The 21,756-nt window shown below is 31.7% G+C and overlaps 2 protein-coding genes across 2 annotated transcripts; one reads left to right on the forward strand and one right to left on the reverse strand.

Annotated features, from left to right (window-relative positions):
* Nucleotides 1–1,229: 1,229 nt before the first annotated feature.
* On the forward strand, nucleotides 1,230–3,106 carry LOC107634244 (GPI-anchored protein LLG3). Its single transcript, XM_016337797.3, has 3 exons — nucleotides 1,230–1,323; nucleotides 1,451–1,507; nucleotides 2,474–3,106. The coding sequence occupies exons 1-3, from the start codon at nucleotides 1,230–1,232 to the stop codon at nucleotides 2,845–2,847; spliced, it is 525 nt and encodes a 174-aa protein (XP_016193283.1). The 3' UTR covers nucleotides 2,848–3,106.
* A 14,980-nt stretch (nucleotides 3,107–18,086) lies between these two features.
* On the reverse strand, nucleotides 18,087–18,828 carry LOC107629864 (uncharacterized). The gene is made up of 2 exons (XM_088510079.1): nucleotides 18,594–18,828; nucleotides 18,087–18,449 (listed from the first exon to the last, which is right to left on the reverse strand). Exons 1-2 carry the CDS (start codon nucleotides 18,684–18,686, stop codon nucleotides 18,321–18,323), a joined length of 222 nt encoding a protein of 73 aa, XP_088366205.1. The 5' UTR covers nucleotides 18,687–18,828; the 3' UTR covers nucleotides 18,087–18,320.
* Between the last annotated feature and the right edge of the window lie 2,928 nt (nucleotides 18,829–21,756).

Genomic DNA, 21,756 nt, shown 5'->3' on the forward strand with positions numbered 1-21,756 from the left:
AATCAGCCAAATGCCTTTGGGTGAATCTAAAATCTTTACGTGAATGGTGCTTATGCTAGGCATTAGGATGTTTCTTTTCTCTGTAAATTAGATGGTTCTAAATCTATTTTTTGATTTATCATGTTTTAGGCATTTTGAGAGGGAATGAGGGTGAAGAGACGGAAGCTAATTGAATCAATTTGCATTATTCACGTTGGAATGATAGTGAACGTATCTCCTCCTAATTTGAATGTGGTGAAACATTTAATAACCAATATTTTAAATCATAAATAAATAAGTTAATATACATGGATGTTTTTTCTGCTAAGTATCAGAATGTTTCTTTTTCATACTAAATAGATGTTCTTTTATATATTTTTTGAATGTTTTTGTATTGCAAATGTGAATATCTTTATTTTTTTTAAGAATTTCGTAGTTTTTTAAGAATTTATCTCCTTTGTTCTTTCCTTTTCACAGCCGTCGCCCTCTCTTCCATCCTCAAGATCCTCAAGTTCGAGGTGTTCGATGAAAGGATTCCCGGTGTCAGAGAAGCCATGGAAGCCATTGTTACCGCCATCACAGGTTGCCGACTCGAGAAAACTAATTTGGTGTCTAAGGACGTCGTTATGATGAAGATTCTTCAGGTTCTTGATGGAACAATGCACCACAGAGCTTCCATCTTACTCAGTGATCCCGCTGTGTGCACGCTTGTCAATGCTTGTTTTCAAGTTGTGCAGCAAATGAATGAGATAGCATTTGGATTGAAATTGAGTGGCCACAAATTTTTGTGGAGGTTTTTAGAGGTGGATATGTTAATGTAAAAGAGAAGAGAAAGGTTTTTATAAGTTTTAATTATGTTTATTTTAAAATTTTTTAAATTTTAAATTTAAAAATTTAAAATTAATTATTAATAATTATAATTAATTGAGTTGTTTATTTTTTGGCTGATTAAACACTTGATTCCCTATACTTTTTCATAACTTAATAACTGCCCAGTACCAAAGCCATTATGCACCAAAAATAAAAATGCCAAAGGCAACGACAACGCAGGGAGAAGAACCATTGCAACTCAGCTACAATGAAAACACCATTCATTCACACCGCAATTCCTTCGATCTCTCTCTCTCTCTCCAAACCAGAAAAAAACAAAAAAAAACAAAAAAAAACAAAAAAAAAACAAAAAACAAAAGAAGCAGATCCATCAAAGAGAAAGGGGGAAAAATAAAACAAAATAAGAAAGAGGGGTAAGAATGAAAGAGATAATGAGTTCAAAGACATTGTTCTCTTCCATTCTCTATTTCTTCCTTATATCCACATTGGCCACTGCCTCCCCATTCCTTTCAAGTACATTTTCCATCTTCACATGTTTTTGTATTATTTTATTTTTCCAATCATACGAACTGTCACATTATCATAATTACACATTGTTATTATATATTTGTTAATATAATTGAATTTTGTTTTAAGACAGATGATATATTTGAGTCTGGGGCATCCACCTCCCGTTCCCTGCTACAGGCTAAGAAAGGTAACATTACATTTTGCATTACCTATTTTGATTAGTGGTAATTCAGAATATAATTACGCTGGAATTTGAAACATCTTTATAATGTTATAACTTAGGTGATAATCGAAATGATAAATTACCACTTGGAACATAATGTAGATTACTTTAAAATTTTCGGATTATTTGTAACTCAACCAGATTAGGTAATCTTTTATGTGCAAGTAATTTAATCCAATGGTACCATTAATCTAGATGTCTTAGCTAAAATAGGTATGCTTCTTCAATTGACTTTCTTTCAATCAAATGTAGGTAGTGTAAAGTTACAAAGTACCTGAAATCAAACTGATTTTTTAGGAATTGAATGTATTGGCCTTGATCATGCCAATTGGTGACAAGTTTGTTGCATTATGATTCTCTAATAAGTAACATGATAAAATACTATTTTAGTCTTCTAACTTAATCCTTAATAGTTTTATTTCAACTCCAAAAAATTTCAAATAAAATAGGTTTAATGTTGTTTCACCGTTAAATTTGACATGAATATTTAACATGTTGAAAAGTCAATAACTTTCAGTAAAATCAGTCACCAATGATCACCAATATAAAATATTTTTCTTTGATCCTAGAGTATTGATGATTGATTAATAGAATTTGGAGTTTTGTACAAGAAAGAAAACTAAAAGACGAATCGTTACAAAAAGATTTTGGTTATATTTTTCTAATACAGACTAATATATGACTTAACTATTAATATTGTTAACTTTTACCTTACTCATTTCATTAAATTAGAATTTGATCCAAATATTAAGAACTAAAATAATACTTCTCCTGAGTAATAAAATCACTTAGAGATGTCATAATTTTGTTAGGGTATTTTCACTCCGTCCTTCTAAGGGGTCTTCCGTCTATAAGATAGAATAAGTACACAAAGCATTTCTCAGGCTGAATCCACTGATAAATGTACTTTTTATGTCCTATAATGTGCAGCTTGTGGAGTTGACTTTGAGAATCAGAACTACACAATCCTAACAAGCCAATGCAAGGGACCACAATACCCACAAAAGGTTTGCTGTGAAGCATTCAAGCAATTTGCATGCCCTTTCATCAATGAAATCAATGATATGGCAACTGATTGTGCCACAGTCATGTTCAGTTACATAAACATCTATGGAAAGTACCCTCCTGGCCTCTTTGCTAATGAGTGCAAAGAAGGCAATGAAGGCCTTGATTGCACCAATGTCAAAACAACATCCAATAACAGTTCCTCTGTTTCTAACTCTGCTCATCTTGCTGCTCCTTATGACTCTATGTTGTTATTGGCCGTACTTGGTTTCATTGGTCTTTTGTTCCAACTTTTCTGAAGGCTCTCTCTTATGTCAATTGGGTCAAGTTTTGTATAACTATTATAGCAATCACTATTTTGAGCTCATAATTTTCGGAACAAGATTGCTTTATCATTCTGTAACGTTCGTGATACTCTATTTTAAAATATGTAAAGACGCGTGCTGCAGATGTGATAGGTCAATGACTTGACAATTATTTATGATAAATTATTGTGGCATTGTTTGATCCGTGTAACTAATGTTATGCAGTGAGACAAAGTGTTTTAGGTTATATACAAAGATGTATTATACATTGTACCAAGATTATGCAAATGATTTTGTTTCGTTGGCAAAATTTTTCAGTTTGCTTCATTTTTCTTGTCATACAAAGTTATAAACTGTGTTCATAGTCATATATTATTATCTATGTAACGCTGATATCTTAATGACTTAGTCTGAATTTTGATAAATCACTTTGGAGTTTGGATCATCGTTTTGATCCATATAAATTGTTACTTATTTAAACAAAATCTGGTTGTTGATACAACGATCTTCACAACACAATTTGAAAATGAAAAAAATATTACTGAATCATGGAGAGTATGTAGCCAACTCTTTTAAAATCATATGGAAATTCTGTTACTATATCAAGGACCAAGGGACCATTATTTGAAAGTGGAAAAACTGATTTTATACCATTATTGTAGCATATTTGTATCAACATTTGATTGGGCTATGAGTTACATCACCCTTTTGAAGTTGAAGATGATCTAATAAGGTGGGGGCTATGATTTGTCAATTGCTGATTTAACATAGAGGATATAATTAAGATGCAAGTTGAAAGAGTGGGGTTTGCCACTTAGAAAATTTAGTGGTCTCAAATATGTTTCTCATCACTCTCATGTTTATCTTCTAACGTCACCCTAACATTATATTTATTATTTATTTATTTTATTTTATGTCTGGACCAATTTAAGAAGATTTAATTCGATGATGACTAAAGCTCACAAATTAAAATAACCAAATCATAAATAAATTGGAGAAATTTCTTTGATAAAGTGAACACTTGAATGAAAAATAAAAAATGTAACTAAATTTTCTAAGAGAATATGTATTGAATTACATAATATATTTATTTTTTAATATTTTTTATTATAAATAGAATCTTTTTTCATAAAAAAACACTCTTCATTGTAGTATTACTCTGCTTGTATTTTATATGATAGAAACATATTCATTGAATAAAAAATTATAAACGTTATGAGGGGAGGAAAAAGTGTATTTGTTTCGCACGTTCAAGTGCACGTCTTAATTGAATTTGTCAATATAAGAATGTTAGTGTTACGTGATATACATAAGTTGAAGCATTCTTCTCCACCTGTGATATAATTGAATTTTCTCTAAAGCCACAGAAAATATTTTGTTATAGTCAAACATTAAAAGGTTTGATATATTTTTAGTTTTTTACGTCTAAATTTAGAATAGCACTTCTGAGTTCTGACACCGATCCTATCTATTTCTCAAATAATCCCGCTACGTTACTAACAATATTTCTGCCAATTTTTGCCAATTCTTATTTATAATTGTATTTAATAGAAGTATCTTTGTGGATGTGTCTAATAAAAATATCTTTTGTATGACTGTGTTCAATAGAAATATCTTTATAAATATATTTTTTGGATGTGTCTCTTTATATATGTGTTTAAAATATAATAATTAATTATTATTGACAATAAGTTGACAGATAATATGTTAGTATCCTATACTTTTCCTTTCTCAAATGACAAACTAACTTGTGATTGGTTCTTCGAAAGGGCACCCCTTTATCATTATTTTAGATTATTTATTTATTGGTACATATCTTTTAAAAAATTAATTCAATTAATGGAGATAAATAGTTGGGGACAATAGCTTTTGGATAACTTATTGAGCCATCATGGCATCATCATCATATTATCATGTCTACTTCACTTGGCATTCGTTTTCAAAGAGGATCATCACATGTTGGCCATTGAATTAAGCATCTTTTGCCGGGCAAGTTGTCCTATTTTGACTTTGTCGAAACTCGAAACCTTAACCAACTTGTTTGTTTGATTCTATAAGGAAGTTAGCACTTCCTAGTTCATAGCCATGACCATTCCAACTTTCATGCTAGTCATGTCTTCGAAAAGACATCATCCTTCGGAGCTTTCTTATTCAATTTCGAGTTGGACGGGGTGCATGTATTTGGAACAACACGAAAATGAAACTGATTTCAAACTCTGTTTAGAATAGATAAAAAAAAAAAAAACTTAAAATGATTTAAAAATCTCATGTAATTAAAATTAAATTCAAATTCATTTATTTTAATAAAATTTTATTGAAATTGAAATAATTTGATATGCTAAAAATGTAAAATTTTATTTTTATCCTGATATAAAAAAGAGAAGAGTTTAGGAAAAAAATGTGGTAGAGGTCTGGTGGTGGTCTGCCGTTGTCAATGGTAGGGACCACGGCAGTTATTACTTATTAGTGACAATCAAAAATTGAGTGGTAAATAAAAAATAAACAACAATGCTAGAATCAAATGTCTTTGGGTGAATTCAAAATCTCTACGTGAATGGTGCTTATGTTAGGCATTAGGATATTTCTTCTATTAAGTATCAGAATGTTTCTTTTTCATACTAAATGGATGTTCTTTTATATATTTTATAAATTTTTTTATATACTAAAAATCGAGATTGTTGGAAGTTCCGTGATTCCCGCTTCTATTTTTCTAACGTATTATTCAGAAATTTAATTTGGGGTGAAAAGTAATTAATATTAAATATTATAAATTAAAAACAAATAAAATTAATTAAATATAATTATAAATTAGTTAAATTGTTTATTTTTTAGCTTATCACTTCTTAGTTCCATATACTTTTCTAAAATAAAAAATAAAAATTTATAATCAAATTATTTTTTTTGTGACTATCAAATTATTATTTGTGTATATGCATAATACATTTCGGAAATGCATAACATGAAAATGCATTTAACTATCTATCATAAAAAATAATTAGAAAAATTCAAAATGAATTAGGAAAGAAATGACATTTTGATTTAAATATCATTTTTTTATTATCCAATTTGAATGTTAAAATGGTATTTTTTTTTTTTAAACTATCTTTTTATGATAGATAGTTAAATATATTTTCATTTTATGCATGTATGTACTTATATACAAACATCTTTAAATAATATTTTTAAATTTTTATTAATGATCAAATACATACAATTCCCCAACATTTTTAAAAGTATAGTATAATTAATAGGAATATTCTGATAAAATACAATACTTTAAAATTTTTATCAATACTAAAATACAATATTTCAAAATTTTTTAAAATACAATATAGTTAATGAGAATAGAAAATTTTTTTATTGGTATAGAATTGGACGAAAGATCATCTATAAATTCATATCTCTTTATATTAGTTTTAAAAGTATTTTCTTAGCATATTTAGGAACTAATGTCATGGTAAATTTTTTTGCCAATGACATCGTTCCTATGAAAAAAATAATGAAAGATTTAAATCAGGAATTAAAATTGTGAAGAGGAATTTTAAAAGGCTACGATTTGAGCATAAATCACGATAAAACGATATTTATGGAATGTAAGTTTGGTAGGCGAGAAAAAACGATAGTACTTAAATGAAAATTAGAAAAACCATCTTACCGCAAATAAAGTATTTTAAATATCTTAAGTGTATCATACAAGGTACCAGAGAAATTTAGGAAAATATAAAACATTAGATACAAAGTTGGCTGGTTAAAGGATAGAGTCCGTCTGATTTTATATGGACAAAAAATGTATCTTTAAAATTAAAAAAAAAAATTATTGCACTTAGATCGGCTATGTTATATGAAACAGTGTGTTGCACGGCAAAGGATGAAAATGAATATAAGTTAAATCGGGTAGAGCTGAGGATCTTGAGATGAATGAGCGGTCATACATGTATAAACAAATAAAGAATGAAGATATAAGAGAGAAAGTTGGCGTAGCACCTATAAGAGAAAAAATGGTAGAATCTCGACTCAGATGGTTTGAAAATGTGAGGAAAAAAAACTAGTAGAGTACATAGTTAAGAGGATGAATGAGATGAAAGGTGAACAGGTAGTGAAAGGTAGAGAAATTCCTAAAAAAACCATATACATGAGGTGTATTAAACCACTCTTCTATTAGTCCACATTAGCCCAACAACAACAAAGAAATCTTAAACCAACCCATAAATTCAACTCAACAGAATACATAAATACTGCCACAATTTTAGCTTTTATTGTTCTTATCTTATCTTTATTTGTTATCTTATCTTTATTCATTATCTTATCTATTTTTATTATCTTATCTTTCATAGACAATGTTGTCTATATATTTAGCTTTACCTTTATAATTTTTCAAACAAGAAATACAAAGTACAACATTTTTCATCTTTTCTTATTCTTTCATAGTTTTATTATGGTATCAGAGTGATGATATCTTCTTTGAAGAGGAAAACTTATTTTGGTTCCGGTGAGAGGACCATATTCTTCTTCATAAGTACTCTTCTTCTCTGTCATTTTTTTCTTTTCTTTTGTCAGTGTTTTGATGCTTTTTTTCACCTCACCGATTAGTCTATCATCTCCGTCTTGTGTCTTTCTAAGTCTAATAAATTAAACATTTTTGTAATCAGCTACTTATTTACTCATGGAAAAATCATATATTTTTCGCTTCCTTCTAGCAATTTCGTCTACGCTTCTTTCTGGCAGTTCCGTCTGCGCTTCCTTCCGACAACTCTGCCTGCGCTTCCTTCCAGCAGCTCTGTCGCGCCTCTCTCTTCCCTTATCTTCCTCTGCGTCGCATACGCTCTCTGAAGATCACTGCTTGCTTTGTTTCTACCGCCGATAGCCCTAGCTCCGCCGCGCCGCTCTCTTCCTCTGTGTCACTGAGCCGCACTCATGTTCTTCCGCGTCACCGTACCGTACACATCTTCCCTAACCATTTCATCAGAACTTATCCAAGTTGTGGATTATTGATATCTTTCATCCACCACTTTGCGGGAGCATATTAAACCACTCTTCTACATTAGTTCACATTAGTCCATGATAACAACAAAGAAGTCTCACACCAGATCATAAATTCAGCCCAACATAATACATAAATTCCACCACAATTTTAGTTTTTATTGTTCTTATCTTATCTTTATTCGTTATTTTATCTTTATTTGTTATCTTATCTTTCATAGACAATATTGTCTATTATTTAGCTTTAGCTTTACTTTAATAAATTTTTAATAAAAAATATAAAGTATAACATTTTTTATTTTTTTTATTCTTTTATAGTCTTATTAAAGTCTTATTAAAGTAGTCAAAAAAAATATAAATGTTAACAATTTTATTATAAATATGATACATAATAGAGCACAAAAATATTGTTTAATTTATGTAATTGACTCATTTAGTGGAAGGAGACCTTGTTGATATTATTGTATAGTTAATGGGAGTTGTGTGTTATTCAACATTTTTAAAAATTGAATATGAACCACCTTTCTCCCCCATCACTAAACTCTAATGCTGCTTTATGCTAGTTCGTTGTAGCCTGCCAGGCCGCCACAAATTAGCTTGAAGCTTATTCTCCTCGTAAATCATTTTCACAAACTATTTAAATTTGTTAGGTCTTATCAACCTTCCACAATTTACATAAATACGAAATAAGACATAAAAGTAATCAGATTTTAATTAAGATATTTGGATAAATTTTGTTTTAAACCATTTTATATATGTGAATTGTCCATAATTTTACCTGACACAGGTTAATTAGAGTTGTAGAAGATTTTGAACCATCAAGCCAAAAAAGTATGCAAAACCTATGAATTTTTAGAAGATGAAGTAATCGGATCTGTTTGGCCAAAGTTTTCTTTTTTTATTTTTTCTTTAGGAAAAAAGTTTAACATAAAATTTTAAATAGCAAAAAGAACGCAGCCGGATTCACGATTTGCCTAATCAAAAGAAAAGGAATATTATATTAGTGTGGAGTATAAGCGTAGAACATCACTATCACCTGAAAAGTTAAGAAATTGAGAGTTTTTCCGAAAGAGCAATTTTTACGTGTCCTCATGTACGTGTATGTCTTGTCTTGTTGGGAAGCCAAGGGGAAACGTAAAGCCTCAATCTTATATGATAAGATCATCTTGTGTGTGTTATATAGTGGTGGTGATTAATGAATATTATGGATGCTGATTGTTCCATAGTGCCTTGAACAGAAAAGGAACTATGCCATTGAATTCTTATCATCAATTAAAATTTAAAGTGACAGCGTTCATTGCTGATTCAAGTCATTTTGGATCTAGGATGATTTATTATTATTTTTTTTTTTCAAGTCATCTTGATTTCTTTAATCTCTATTTTATAATTTTTCCTAATTCTCACTATTAAAAAACTCTTAAGTCAACCAAGTTAGGTTGATCCAGTGGTTAGCTCATTAGTCCGTTTAAGTAAGTGTTGAAAGTTCAAATCCACCTTATGCATGCAGCAATCTATTAGCTAGCGACATATTAATCTTTGACCTATCGAGTTAGGAAATACTGTAGGAAAAAAAAGCCCTTATAAAAATAACAATATTTTAGTTTGAATATTAAGAAAATTCAAAAAATACTTCACATGATATACTTGGCGATGCAGGAATACTTATAAAAAAACTAATAAAAGAATTATGATACGTAAGCGATTATTAGTTTGGGAACTACGCCATATTGATAGCGGTCAAATCAAGGGATTGGAGAGTTTAGTCTCCAAGTCAAAGGAGAGATTCCTACATTGAGACTTGATAGTTAGGTCAGTTCGAGATGAACTCTGAAGGTATTGTAATTTGGAATTGGAATACTTGCTTCGTCATTATGTAACTAAACATTAGATACAGCACGTCCATCTTGTTGAAACTGTTGGTTGTCTATCATCTTGTTTTGGACAAGAATGGCGTAAGTTGTTAGATTAGGATCTCCGAATCTTCCTAGCTCGTAACCTTACCAAAAGGTACAAAAATTTGGCGCCATCTATGGGGATCCTATGCTGTTGGTTCCATGGCTGATCACAAAATATAATCAGTAATTAACCCAACATTCCTTTCAAGGAACGACAAAATTCAAATGATAGACATGAAGCTGATATCACCTCACCTACCAATCAGGAACTTCAAGTTCCTCCAGGATTCGACAACCACGAGGTTCATAACACTGGAGTTCTTCATTTTGTTGGTTTAGGAGAAGGCTACATTCATGTCATGCAAAAAATAAGCCACAGAGTGCAAGAGTTAGAACGTCGATTGGAAGAGCGATCGCAATCGAGGCAATTTCGGTCTTGAAGTCGTACGATTAGAGGTCATGATCAAAATTGTGAAAGGAGGACCCTTGAAAGGGCTTATGTGCGACACTAGGAGGATGATCATCGACATTTTTGTTCACCTCAGGACATAGGAAGGACTCGCCTTGATGTGATGAAGGGCATCGCAAACTTGAAAGAAAGGGAAGAACTGACTCCCGTTAAGCCCAGTCTAAAAGGAGATGGACTCTACAAAGGAGTCTGAGTCCTAAAAGGCACAGGGATACTCAGGAGCATGTGATCATGGGTCAAATTCCATTTGCTCTCTGTGTCCTCCAGGTTTGCTTGCCTAAGCATTTTGATAAACTAACAGATCTCAAGTGTGAAAGCAAGTCGGATCCTTAGGAGTACATTGATGCTTTTAAGGTTAGGATGAACCTTGAAGGAGTAGGAGATGCAATCCAATAACATTGTCAGGACTAACAATGGCTTGATTGAACATATTGCCTTCTGGATCCATCTACTTCTCTTTTGTTGATATCAAGATAAAATTCTTAGCACACTCTACTACAAGAAATACTCAAGCTAAACACCTAATTTCATTACTTGTTATAGAGCAAAGGGTGGGAGAGAGCATCCGAAATCACTTGGATCGCTTTAACAAGGCATTACTAGAGGTTAACACACGAAATCGTGAAGTCCTGTGCTTGTGCCTCATTGCTGGTTTGCTAGAAGGTGATTTCAGGAGACACTTGACTTTCAAAGATGTGAAGTTTATGAAGAAAATTCATCAGATCTCCTTGGAATATATGCGAGATGAAGACGTCTCGAAGGTGATTTCGACTAAAAGAAGAAACCCAGCTTCGTCACCTAATAAGGCTAAAAATTCGGGGAAATCCTCAACCCCAAGATCGTCAACACCATAAAAGTCATGTAGCCACTATTCGAGGAGATCGGAGAGCTGTTGTTTATACCAACAAAGTTTTGTGATGAAGTCCTGACTTCTGAAGGTCGTATAGCAACTATTCGTGGAGATCAGGTAGCTAATATAAAGTGTAATAAAATAAGTTTGACCTTAAGGGATAAAGCTAAAAATATTTTTGGTGGACTTAGACTCCCGAGTTCAAGAGAAGCCAAGACCAGAATCCAATGAAAATTCGGAGAGCCTAGTCCGAGGTTGTTATTCGGGAGTTTCAGTCACTGTAAGGATCTTGACTTTATTAATGAGGTAAAGTCAGCAACCAATTTAGCTGAACAAACATTAAAGCAACGGATTGTAAAGATATAATACCAAAGTTAGACCTATAAGCTACCAAGCAGGAGATCTGGTACTTAAACAAGCTGATACCGGTACCTCAGTATCTTAAGAAAAGTTAACCCCATTTGAAAAGGACCCTTTTAAGGTTAAAAAAAATCTGGACAAAGGGGCGTACAATTTAGACAACTTAGATGATTCTGAGCTCTCGAGAACATGGAATACTATCAACCTCAAAAGATATTGTTCTTAGAAAGTTACCAGAGTAAAAACACTCTTTTCCTATTCACTTAGCTTTTAATGAGGTTTAAATTCTATGTTTATTTGAACTTGACTTCATACATTAATGTTATTATTGCCTATTTAATGTGCATAAATGTTAATGCCAGAGCAATGACATCACAAATATTTAAAATATATTCAATATCATTACTGGTACAACAGTGATAAAGCGCAGTTAATACTAATATCGGAAAACTGTTAAAAAATAAAAGCACAATCATAAAAGCACTGACTTTGGAGACATCCAAGTCTGGAGCTAAGAGTTTTACTTAGGGATGGCAAAAACTTCCGGCGGGGTGGGTATCCGCGGGGATTTACCCGCCGGGGGGCAAATACGGGGAGAGATTTTTACCCGCGGGGAAGGGAGATGGGGCCCCGTATAATAAACGTGACGGGGGGCGGGGATAGTGGTCCCCGCCCCGTGGAGACCCATTTAATTCCCGCCTATGTAAAATGACTAAAATGCCCATATATATATATATAACATAATGGAAGAAAGTGAAACCCTAGCCGTTTTCATTTTTCAATTCAGTGAATTCACAAACCCATAAACCCTTAACCCCTCTTCCAACCCCATCCTCTGAAGTCTGAACCACCCACCGAGCCACCTCCCAGCCTCCCACCCGCTCAGTCCGTCACCCATCCCCTCAGTCCGTCTTCCTCACCGCGACATCTCAATCTCTCACGAGTCACACACAGACACATTGTGGATCTCATTCCCCTCACCGCCAGTCCATCACGTTACGCACACCGGCACACCGCACCAGGGAGACCGTCGACTCTGAAGTCGTTGCTTCTTCCCGCGGAGGCGTGTTCGTCGGCGTGGTTCTGGTTCTGGTCGTGTTTTGGACGCCTCTTCGCGTTGGTCGCCGGCCGTTGTTCGTTCGCGTTCTGGTTCTTCTCCGCGTTGCTGGTATTTCCAGGTACTGTACCTTCTCCGCATTGCTGGTTTATTGATCAATTTCACTTACATACTGTTGCTCCCTGCAACTTGTTACTTCTGTTTTCAACTTTTTAAAGTGTAGATATTTTTAGATTCAAAGCTATTGGGTCTGATTTGAATGACAGATTTGGATTATTTCAATTCACTCCACATTTAAGTAAACTTTATATTTTTTATGTTGAGTTATTGAGTCTGGTTTTTATGATTCTAGAATCTTTATAATTTTACTTTGATTTTAATTTCTGATGTTAAATTGTTGATTCAGATTCCTATGATTAATTCTGTGAGTTAGGTTAAGTATAATGAATATTTTTAAAGTTGAGTTATTGAGTCTGGTTTCTATGATTTTGGAATGTTTATTTCACTTTGATTTTGATTTTTTGATATTAAATTGTTGATTTTGATTCCTATGATTCATAAATTTTTATTACTTACTTTGATGTTGAAAGATTTGTTATGATTTATATTTTTGATGCTGATTCTCAACTTTATGTGTTTATGTAATTTTAGAAAATGGATATGCTTAAGTGATTATGATTCCTATGATTCCTATGATTCATAAATTTTTATTTCTTTTCGATGTAGGATTCAAGTAGGTCGGAATCTACCATCACTACCATTACGGGATGAAAGAAAGATTGAGATAGTGGAATTATATTTTTACGACGTGATGAACTTTGTTTATGGATATGGTTGGATGTTTATGTAATATTTAGTTGTTTATGGATATGTTTGGATGTTTATGTTTGTTGTTATTGCTATTTAAGTCTTTAAAGACTATGGATATTATGTTTGTAATGACAATTGAAGATTATCTTTAATTTTTTCTAATTTTTTTCAATTTTTCAGTTTTTATTAGTTTTTACAAAAATCCGCGGATATCCGCAAAAACCCAGGTCCCCGGCGGATACGGGGTCTTCGTTACCCGTCGCGGGGACGGGGCGGGGACAGGGACAGATATTGGGCCCGCCCCGCCCCATGGGACCTGTTGCCATCCCTAGTTTTACTTGCTCAAGCATATGCTCAGCATTGAATAACCCATCCACAACAATATGTTTATACTTCGTGACAGACTGGTTGAGGGTTTCGGCCTCCTTCATGAGCTCGGCAAATTCAGAATGGAGATTTAAAATTTTTATCTTACTATCCCTAACAAAGGTAGGTGAGCAAAAACAATCTTTTGAACTCACGGCAAGATATCTCCAATGGCCATCTTGGCTAGCCCCGATTTGGTGGTCTCAGTCATAAGATATGAGTCCACAAACTCAAAAAATGAAAGTCTTTCTCCATAATGCAACCAAAGGAGGTCGGGAGAACGACCCCAGATGGTTCATTAAAAAATTTACCGAGATGGTTCATAAATGCAACCAAGAAAAAAATTATTTGGGTTTGGTCTATTAAATTTGGATATTTTTGACAAAGTCGTTAAGTCAACAAACGTGAATTGGAGCACAAGAATGGCGTAACGAGAATATGAATAAATGAGAAAACGACGTTACTAGCTAACAGCTAAGTCTTTAAGACTAATAAAGCTATTAACTCACGAAATTATTAAATTATGACATCAAACACATACATTAAAGGCAGTAAATGCCTAATAACAGTTACATCGAAGAGATATAATAAAGGAAAAAGAGAAACTCAACCGGTAACGAACTGTTCACTCTGTCATCTAAAACACTACTGACTTAAGCATTAGAATATTTTGCAGGTTGTCCTCTGGCTTGGTTTTAATATTGTCAGATTAGGATCTGCGAATCTTCATAGATTGTAACTTTACCAAAAGGTATGAACACATATGCAGTTGAGTTTTGAGTTTTCAAAAACAATCCTAATATTACAACATAAATACCTCTGGTACTTTATGTGAATAATGATATTATGAACTTTTGATATTGAAAAAATTCAAAGTGTTCACATCATATCCTGATGGGACAAAGAGTACCTATAAATACTTTAGGAAACATTTCAAGTGCACCGGGAGTACCGATACACCAGTTGTTTTAACTGTTGATCTGAATTATAAAAAATATATATAATATATTAATTGAAATCAATGGTTAAAATAATTGGTGCACCGGTACTCCCCGATGCACTTGAAATGTTTCCAATACTTTAATGCTTAAAGTTATTAAAAATTCTTTCCATATGTTTTTTTAGAAATGTGTGCGGTTAACAACTATGTAATCGCCAAGTCATGGAATTGGAAGACTTGGTTTTCAAGTGAGAGAGAGAAATTTTTTGGTTAAAGTTTTATAGTTAGTTTGCAACCCAAGTCAAGTCGAGTCTTGGCTGAACAAGTTTGTCTTGACTTGTTTGATAGCTAGGAATCAAGGCAAGATGAGTTTTAAAGGAGTTATGATATTTTAGGTACTCAAAACTTCTATTTATACATAGTTAATTTATTTTTGATATGTATTTATATTTTAACATATATTTTATATTGATGACTGATTTTAATGTACACATAACATAATTATACATGTATACTTATAAAAAAGGAAGAATTTATTTTTCTAAATATACTTGTAAAACATGTCAAATTCGTCTTTTAAAATTATTTTAAAATATATTTCTTATATTTATATATTTTTATAAAATGAATACTATATTTTATTTGATTTTTTATCCCTCTTAAAAAAAGTCAGCGTCTAAAATGCTGATTGATTTGAGCATTTTTATTTTTATTTTTAATGAAAATAAAAATAAAGCATGAAAATATGATTGATTAAACATTTCGAAAATATTTTTTAAAAAATAGAACAAAATTAAAAATGCCCTTTTTTTATTTCCAAAATTTTGAGTTATAACTCTTGAAAACATTTTCACTTCAAAATACATAATTTTTAATTTAGAGTTTAACATTTGAATCTCTCTAACTCTTCTTTTCATGCGTACGATTTTTTTTTTTCTCATTTTTCCACCCTCAATTTCATGTGCTGATTTTTTCTCTTTCTTCTTATACTATCAATTTTATACGCTGATTTTTTTTTATTTCTTCCCTCTTCTACCATTAATATTTTTAACATGCCAATTCTTTCGCTCTTTGTCACCAGGTGTTCTTGTCAGATCTTTTATTTATTTATATAAATATCTTTTTTGAAAGATAAATATAAAATTTTTAATATGGTTAGTTTTTTGAATAAAATTTTATTAATTAATTATTTTAATAAAAAATAATATATTTTTAATATAGGTATAAAAATAAGATGGGGTCTCCAAGTTCAACTAAAAAATTAAGTACAGTAAACAGTGCTAGAAGCAGTAAAAAAATCGATAAAAGTATGATAAATTTAGTTCGAAAATTTAGGATTGTTATAGTGAATAATAGATTAACTTTTAGTTTTTTTAGTCTTATTTTTTAATGGTAGATCCATATAAATGCAATTAATTATTTTAAGATAGTAATTTATTTCATGTTTAATATTGTATAAAAATATATTGTTAACTTAATAAAAAAATATATAACTAAAATCGTACATTTAATAAAAATATAATTTTATATTCTAAAATATTAAAAAGTACATTTTTTGAAAATAGATCAACCAAATATATTTTTATTAAATTCTTTTTGTTTAGTTTGAATACACGTACTAACTGAATTAAAAGAGTAACGTTATTCATCAATCGAATTGTATCCGTAGATCATCTGTATCTGATTCGAAAATTGCAGATACAATCTGATCCGAAGATTGATCGGATAGGATCCGATCCGCACTCTTTATGGATCGAATCACGAATATATGCTCTACATCTACATATCTAATCTGCATAAAAAATAGAATTTCATTTAAAAATTTTCACAAATTAACACCAAGTATCAGGTATGAACTAAAAAAAATAAAGAATAAATTAATAAAAGATTACTACCCCCAATTTATTTTTTCACTTTATTCGTTTCTTGAGTCTATTGTCAACACAGTTTTTTTAAATAAAATAAAAGATTTTATTTTATTTTATTTTATTTTATTTTATTTTATTTTATTTTTACCAAAGATAGGAGACTCAAATTCGCAACCTCTTAATTGAGTATGGGGAGACTATGCTATTTTCTTAAGCAAAAAAAGAGATATTATATATGGGTATTCAATTTTTCCAGAAGTTTCATGATCTTTGTCTATTAGATTGCGAACTTGTGAAGTTCATGTGAGAAAGAAAGACGAACTTCTTTGCACCTGTTCTCAATAATATTTGTATTTTTTTTAATTATGTTTACCCTTATTCTTTCATTTTATAATTTACACTTTATCTGAACAGTTTTATATTATAAAAAATATTAATATGAACAATAAAATATTTATTTATTAATATTTGTTATAATTTTCATTAATATTTTTATTGTACTCATTAATATTTTTATAACTTAACGAATATTTGATAATTGAGTATATGATCAAATAATTCAAACTAAATTTGAGATAATAAAATCTAAATTAATCTTTAACTCTTATCTTATATTTACATTTAAGTAGAAATAAACATCACAATCCAGTCACCTCTATAGTATTTAATAATAATAATAAATAATTTTATATTTAAATATTTATTTTTGTCCATAACTTAATGATAATAATTTAAGTAGAATAAAAATATTAAATTATAACATTTAATATTTAAATAATTAAAACAAAATCATAATAATATAATATTTAATATTATTTCACTGTGAGTACGTATTTAATTATTCTTTAAATATTATTTTTTTTTAAAATATTATAGAAAATAATTTTCACTGTGAGCACGTACTCAATTATTTTTGCAAAAAAATATTTTGCTTAATCTGCGTACCCTAATTCGATTTACTATGAAATACATCAAATTTGCATAAATCTGCTCAGCTTAATTCGATTATTACTACTAGAATTTGTAATTCGAATTACTCTCACTTTTGATTTAGGTGATACAAGTAATATTTTGGCTGCATTTAATTTATCCAAGTATTTTATCCTTTCTTATATAAAAATTTCAATTAATAATCTAACGATATATATTTTTAGAACACATTAACAGACTGCAAAATATAACTTTTTCAGCTATTCTTCAAGTCACCTAACCCTCTTCCTCATCATCCATCTCTCATTTTTTTCAATGTTACAAATCCCTAATTTCACAAGCAAAATAAGGATCCAATTTTCCATATGAGTTGTTCTTATGCAAACATGTGGACACTGTCATCAACTCGTCTAACATGTACAATCCTCCTCTTTGATGAGCTGTGCATGTGACAGGCTCCAACATGTTACACGTTGATGCTTTCTCCAAAACAAAACAAGGACCAACCAAACAATAAAATTAAAAAATATTGAATATCACGCGAAAAAGTTTTTTCTCCCTTAAAAAAATTCACAAATAAGAACAATTAAAAAGCCACAAAAGGGTAGAAACTTTTTTTTTATTATTTGTTGGAAAATTCATGCAGAAGAATCACAAGAAGCACATCATAAGTTCAGGTAACACAAAAGGGTACAAATAAAAAGAACATGAAACAAAACAATCTCGCAACATTACAATTTCTCACTCTCGCTCAATCTTTAACCCTACGACAAAATGAAAAGAAAAAAGTTAAAAATTTTCCATGGTTAAATCCTTTTTTCCTATATAGCGCGCAAAATAAAAACGATTAACAGGGCCAAAAAGGTGTAAACAAAAGGAAAATAGTAGTACAATAATTGAGCAAGAAGCTTTAAAATCCTTGTTCCCTAGAAAACAAAGGTTTCATCTGTGAGCAGTGACTAGGGTCTCAATGAACCGCAACCCGTCGAATCTTGGAGCAAATTTCTCTGTCGAAGCGGAACCCTCTGGAGAAGAAGAAGAGCCTCCATGTCCCCTCTGAGACCCACCATCCTGACAAGAATGGAAGCACCGGCATCAGAATTCCAACCCCAGTAACATAAAAAAATCTTAAAGATTCAAACTTTTCGGTAAGATGTGCTAGATCCCCGTTGTTTTGAAGCAGAACTTGAAACAGAACAGAGCGAAAGGAAGTACCTGAATGGAGACGTGCGTGGAGGACGAAACAGAAACCGCGGTGGCCGACGCAGCGACAACGGAGGCTGCAAAGAGACTGGATTTCTTCATCATCTTGGGGAGGGCGAGTTCTTCGGGAAGAAGCGTGTTTGGCTGCCTAGAAAATTAAGATAGATTTTCGCAAGAAAATTAGGAGAGAAAAAAAAAAGAGAGAGATGAATTTTGGTGAAGCGTGTGTGTTGTTGTGGGTTGGGTTTGACTGCTTATGTATATGGTGGGGAAAAAAGAGAACGAGGCAATGGACACGTCGCAAGTCATTCGTTCCTCTCTGATTTCAGTGATTTGCATTGTGCCTTTCTGGACAAAGCGGTAACAATTACTTAGTAGTAATAACTAATTGATGATTACTAAATTACGGCGCAACCATTCCTTCCCCTCTTTTAGAAAAAAGAGTTGACATAAAAACAACTTAGTTGAAGGATTTGAGTTGGTTAACTGATCCGTTTATTGTCTATTTAATTAAATATTAAAAATTTAAATTTTATTTTATATATACAATCATTTATTAGTCATAATTATTTAATCAATGACAAAAATATATTTTATTTCTGTTAATAAAAATATTTAAAAATTTGATAATAGTATTTAAAGGTAAAAAAAATCGTCTCTGGAAACAGATACCATTGAGGCAATACATAACAATACTCGCGTGACTTTTGTAAAGTGAGTATATTGTCATTTTCAACATTATATGATACCAAAAACAAATTTTGCTACGTTTGAATACTTTTATCACATTACAAAATATTTTAAAACATTTTTAAGGTACTTTGCCATTAACAAAATCAAGATATTTTATTGGCGACTAAATATTTCCAAAGCAATTTTTGTGGCTAACACTAAAAAGAATTTGTTAGCACCAAGTTTGATAATTGTAGTGGTACCAACTACCAAGTACCAACCATCGTATATAATTTGACAATTGACTTAGTCGACAATAAGATGGAACTCAAGTTGAAAAGACTATATATGTCGAAATAAAAGAGACATGTGAAAAACAAGAACTTTTTTTGAAGGAAGAACTTGGGAATGACTACTTGGTGGCCAAGGTAAAAGAGAAAAACGTGGAAGATTTAACATGGAAGACAAGAAAAAACTGGATCGTGGTAGAAAGTATCACTCAGCACGATCAGAATTCGTCGTTTATAAAGGGAGAAATTAAAGTAGGTCAGAGAGACTTCAATTTTTCAACATTATTTCATTTATTTATTGTTTGCGCTTATTCATTTATATGCATTTTAAAGTTTTGTTTCCTTCCTTTATTTTCCCTTTCTTTTGTTCAGTTTTTTGTTATTTAAAATAATTTTTTAAATTTTATTAAGTTTATTTTATTATTTTTCTTTCAAGTTATATTAAGAGAATTTTTTTTACAAATTTGCTTGGATATTGCATGCGAAAATTCGCAATAAAGAACCAACTTCGATACTAAGTCGATAAGTCTTAGGCCGAGCACACTTTATTAGAGGAGTCGTATCTGCTTCTCGAATTGAGATTTTGATACAAACTTGATCAACACCTGTAGTCGAGGGTCAAATGAAATCAGGTGAAACAGAATTAAAAGTCGACAATTTAACAACTAAAAGGAGAAATAGCAATTTCAATAATTATATGATAGGATTACAAAATACATACATTAATTTTAAAATGGGATTGATTTGGGTGTTGTAGAAATTGGTGAAAGAGAGGCTTCACTCTCATCAAACTCTGTCAAATGAGTTTGAGAACAGAGAATAAAGAACGGGTAAAGAGAAGAAGGATGAGAGGATGAGAGAAAAGAGATGGTTCAAGAACAAGAGAAAGAAAAGAGAGTAGAAAGAAGGGAACCAACATTGGAAAGTTCATGAATGAATTCTCTATAAAATTGATTAATACCCTAATAGCTAATGTGTATATATATATATATACAAAATAATAGTAAGTGACTAACTAATTTTGTCGAGCCACTAGGGATAACAAACTATAATGCCAACTAACACATAATTAGGAACCTAAACTACGAGAAATTCTATGACTTAATTTACACTCTCTCACAACTAGGGTTGTGGATGTTTAGAAGTCCTAGTTTGAAAAGATTAACTGCAAAAGGGTCTGGTGCTAAAGCTTTTGTCAGAAAATCTGTGAGCTGATTGGATGGGGAGACAGGCATCAAGTGAGTGAGGCTAGAAAGGTGCTGATTTCGAGTAGTGTGGCAATCCACCTCGATATGCTTTGTCTGTTAGTGAAAAATAGGATTAGTGTCAATATGAATGGCAGATTTGTTGTCACAAAAGAGAGTATCAGGCTCGGTTAGGGGTAGTCCAAGGTCACACATGATGAAAGATAGCTGTTGAGCTTGGCAAGTGGCCGGCTTCTCTAGTGACGGTAAGGATCTAGCAACGGTCCTTTGTTTCCTCTTCTAACTAATCAAGGAACATCCAAGATATAAGCAATGGCCAGTGATAGACTTTCAAGTATCTGCACATGTTGCCCAATCGGCATCGGAAAAACCAGTGAGCTTGAGATCATTGTCTGCTGAAAAGAAAACATCAACGAAAGGGCATCCTTTTAAGTATTTTAACACACAAAAACTTGCCTGCATGTGCTCATCAGTTGGGCAATCAATGAACTGACTAAGCCGCCCTATAGCAAAAGTAATGTCTGGCCGTGTATTGGTTAGGTATAATAGTCTTCCAACGAGCTGCCTGTAAGGAGTGCGATCAACCAGAGCAGTGCCACTTTCTCTGGACCGTTTGGAAGCACAAGTGTAATCCATATGCATGCAAATGGGTTTGCAATATAAGTACCCAAATACTTTGAGGATGTCAAGGGCAAATTTCCTCTGACATAGGTGAATTCCCTCAGAGGATCTGCCACTTCCATTCCTAAGAAGTACTTTAAGTTACACAAATCTTTGATTTTAAACCGCAGATCAATTAACTTCTTAATGCTCTCAACTTCGTTCAAGTCATTACCAGTTAAAAGCAAGTCATCAACATAAACCATAATGATGGTAACGCCCTGAGGAGTGATTTTCGTATACAAAGAGTGATCTGATTCAGCTTTGGAGAAACTGGCAATGGTGAGAGTTTCAGTCAACTTTAAGTTTCGTTGATGGCTCATTTGTTTTAAGCCATAAAGAGATTTC

This window comes from Arachis ipaensis, chromosome B3 (assembly GCF_059453495.1).
Source record: "Arachis ipaensis isolate K30076 ecotype BB chromosome B3, ASM5945349v1, whole genome shotgun sequence".
NCBI classification, from domain to species: Eukaryota; Viridiplantae; Streptophyta; class Magnoliopsida; order Fabales; family Fabaceae; genus Arachis; species Arachis ipaensis.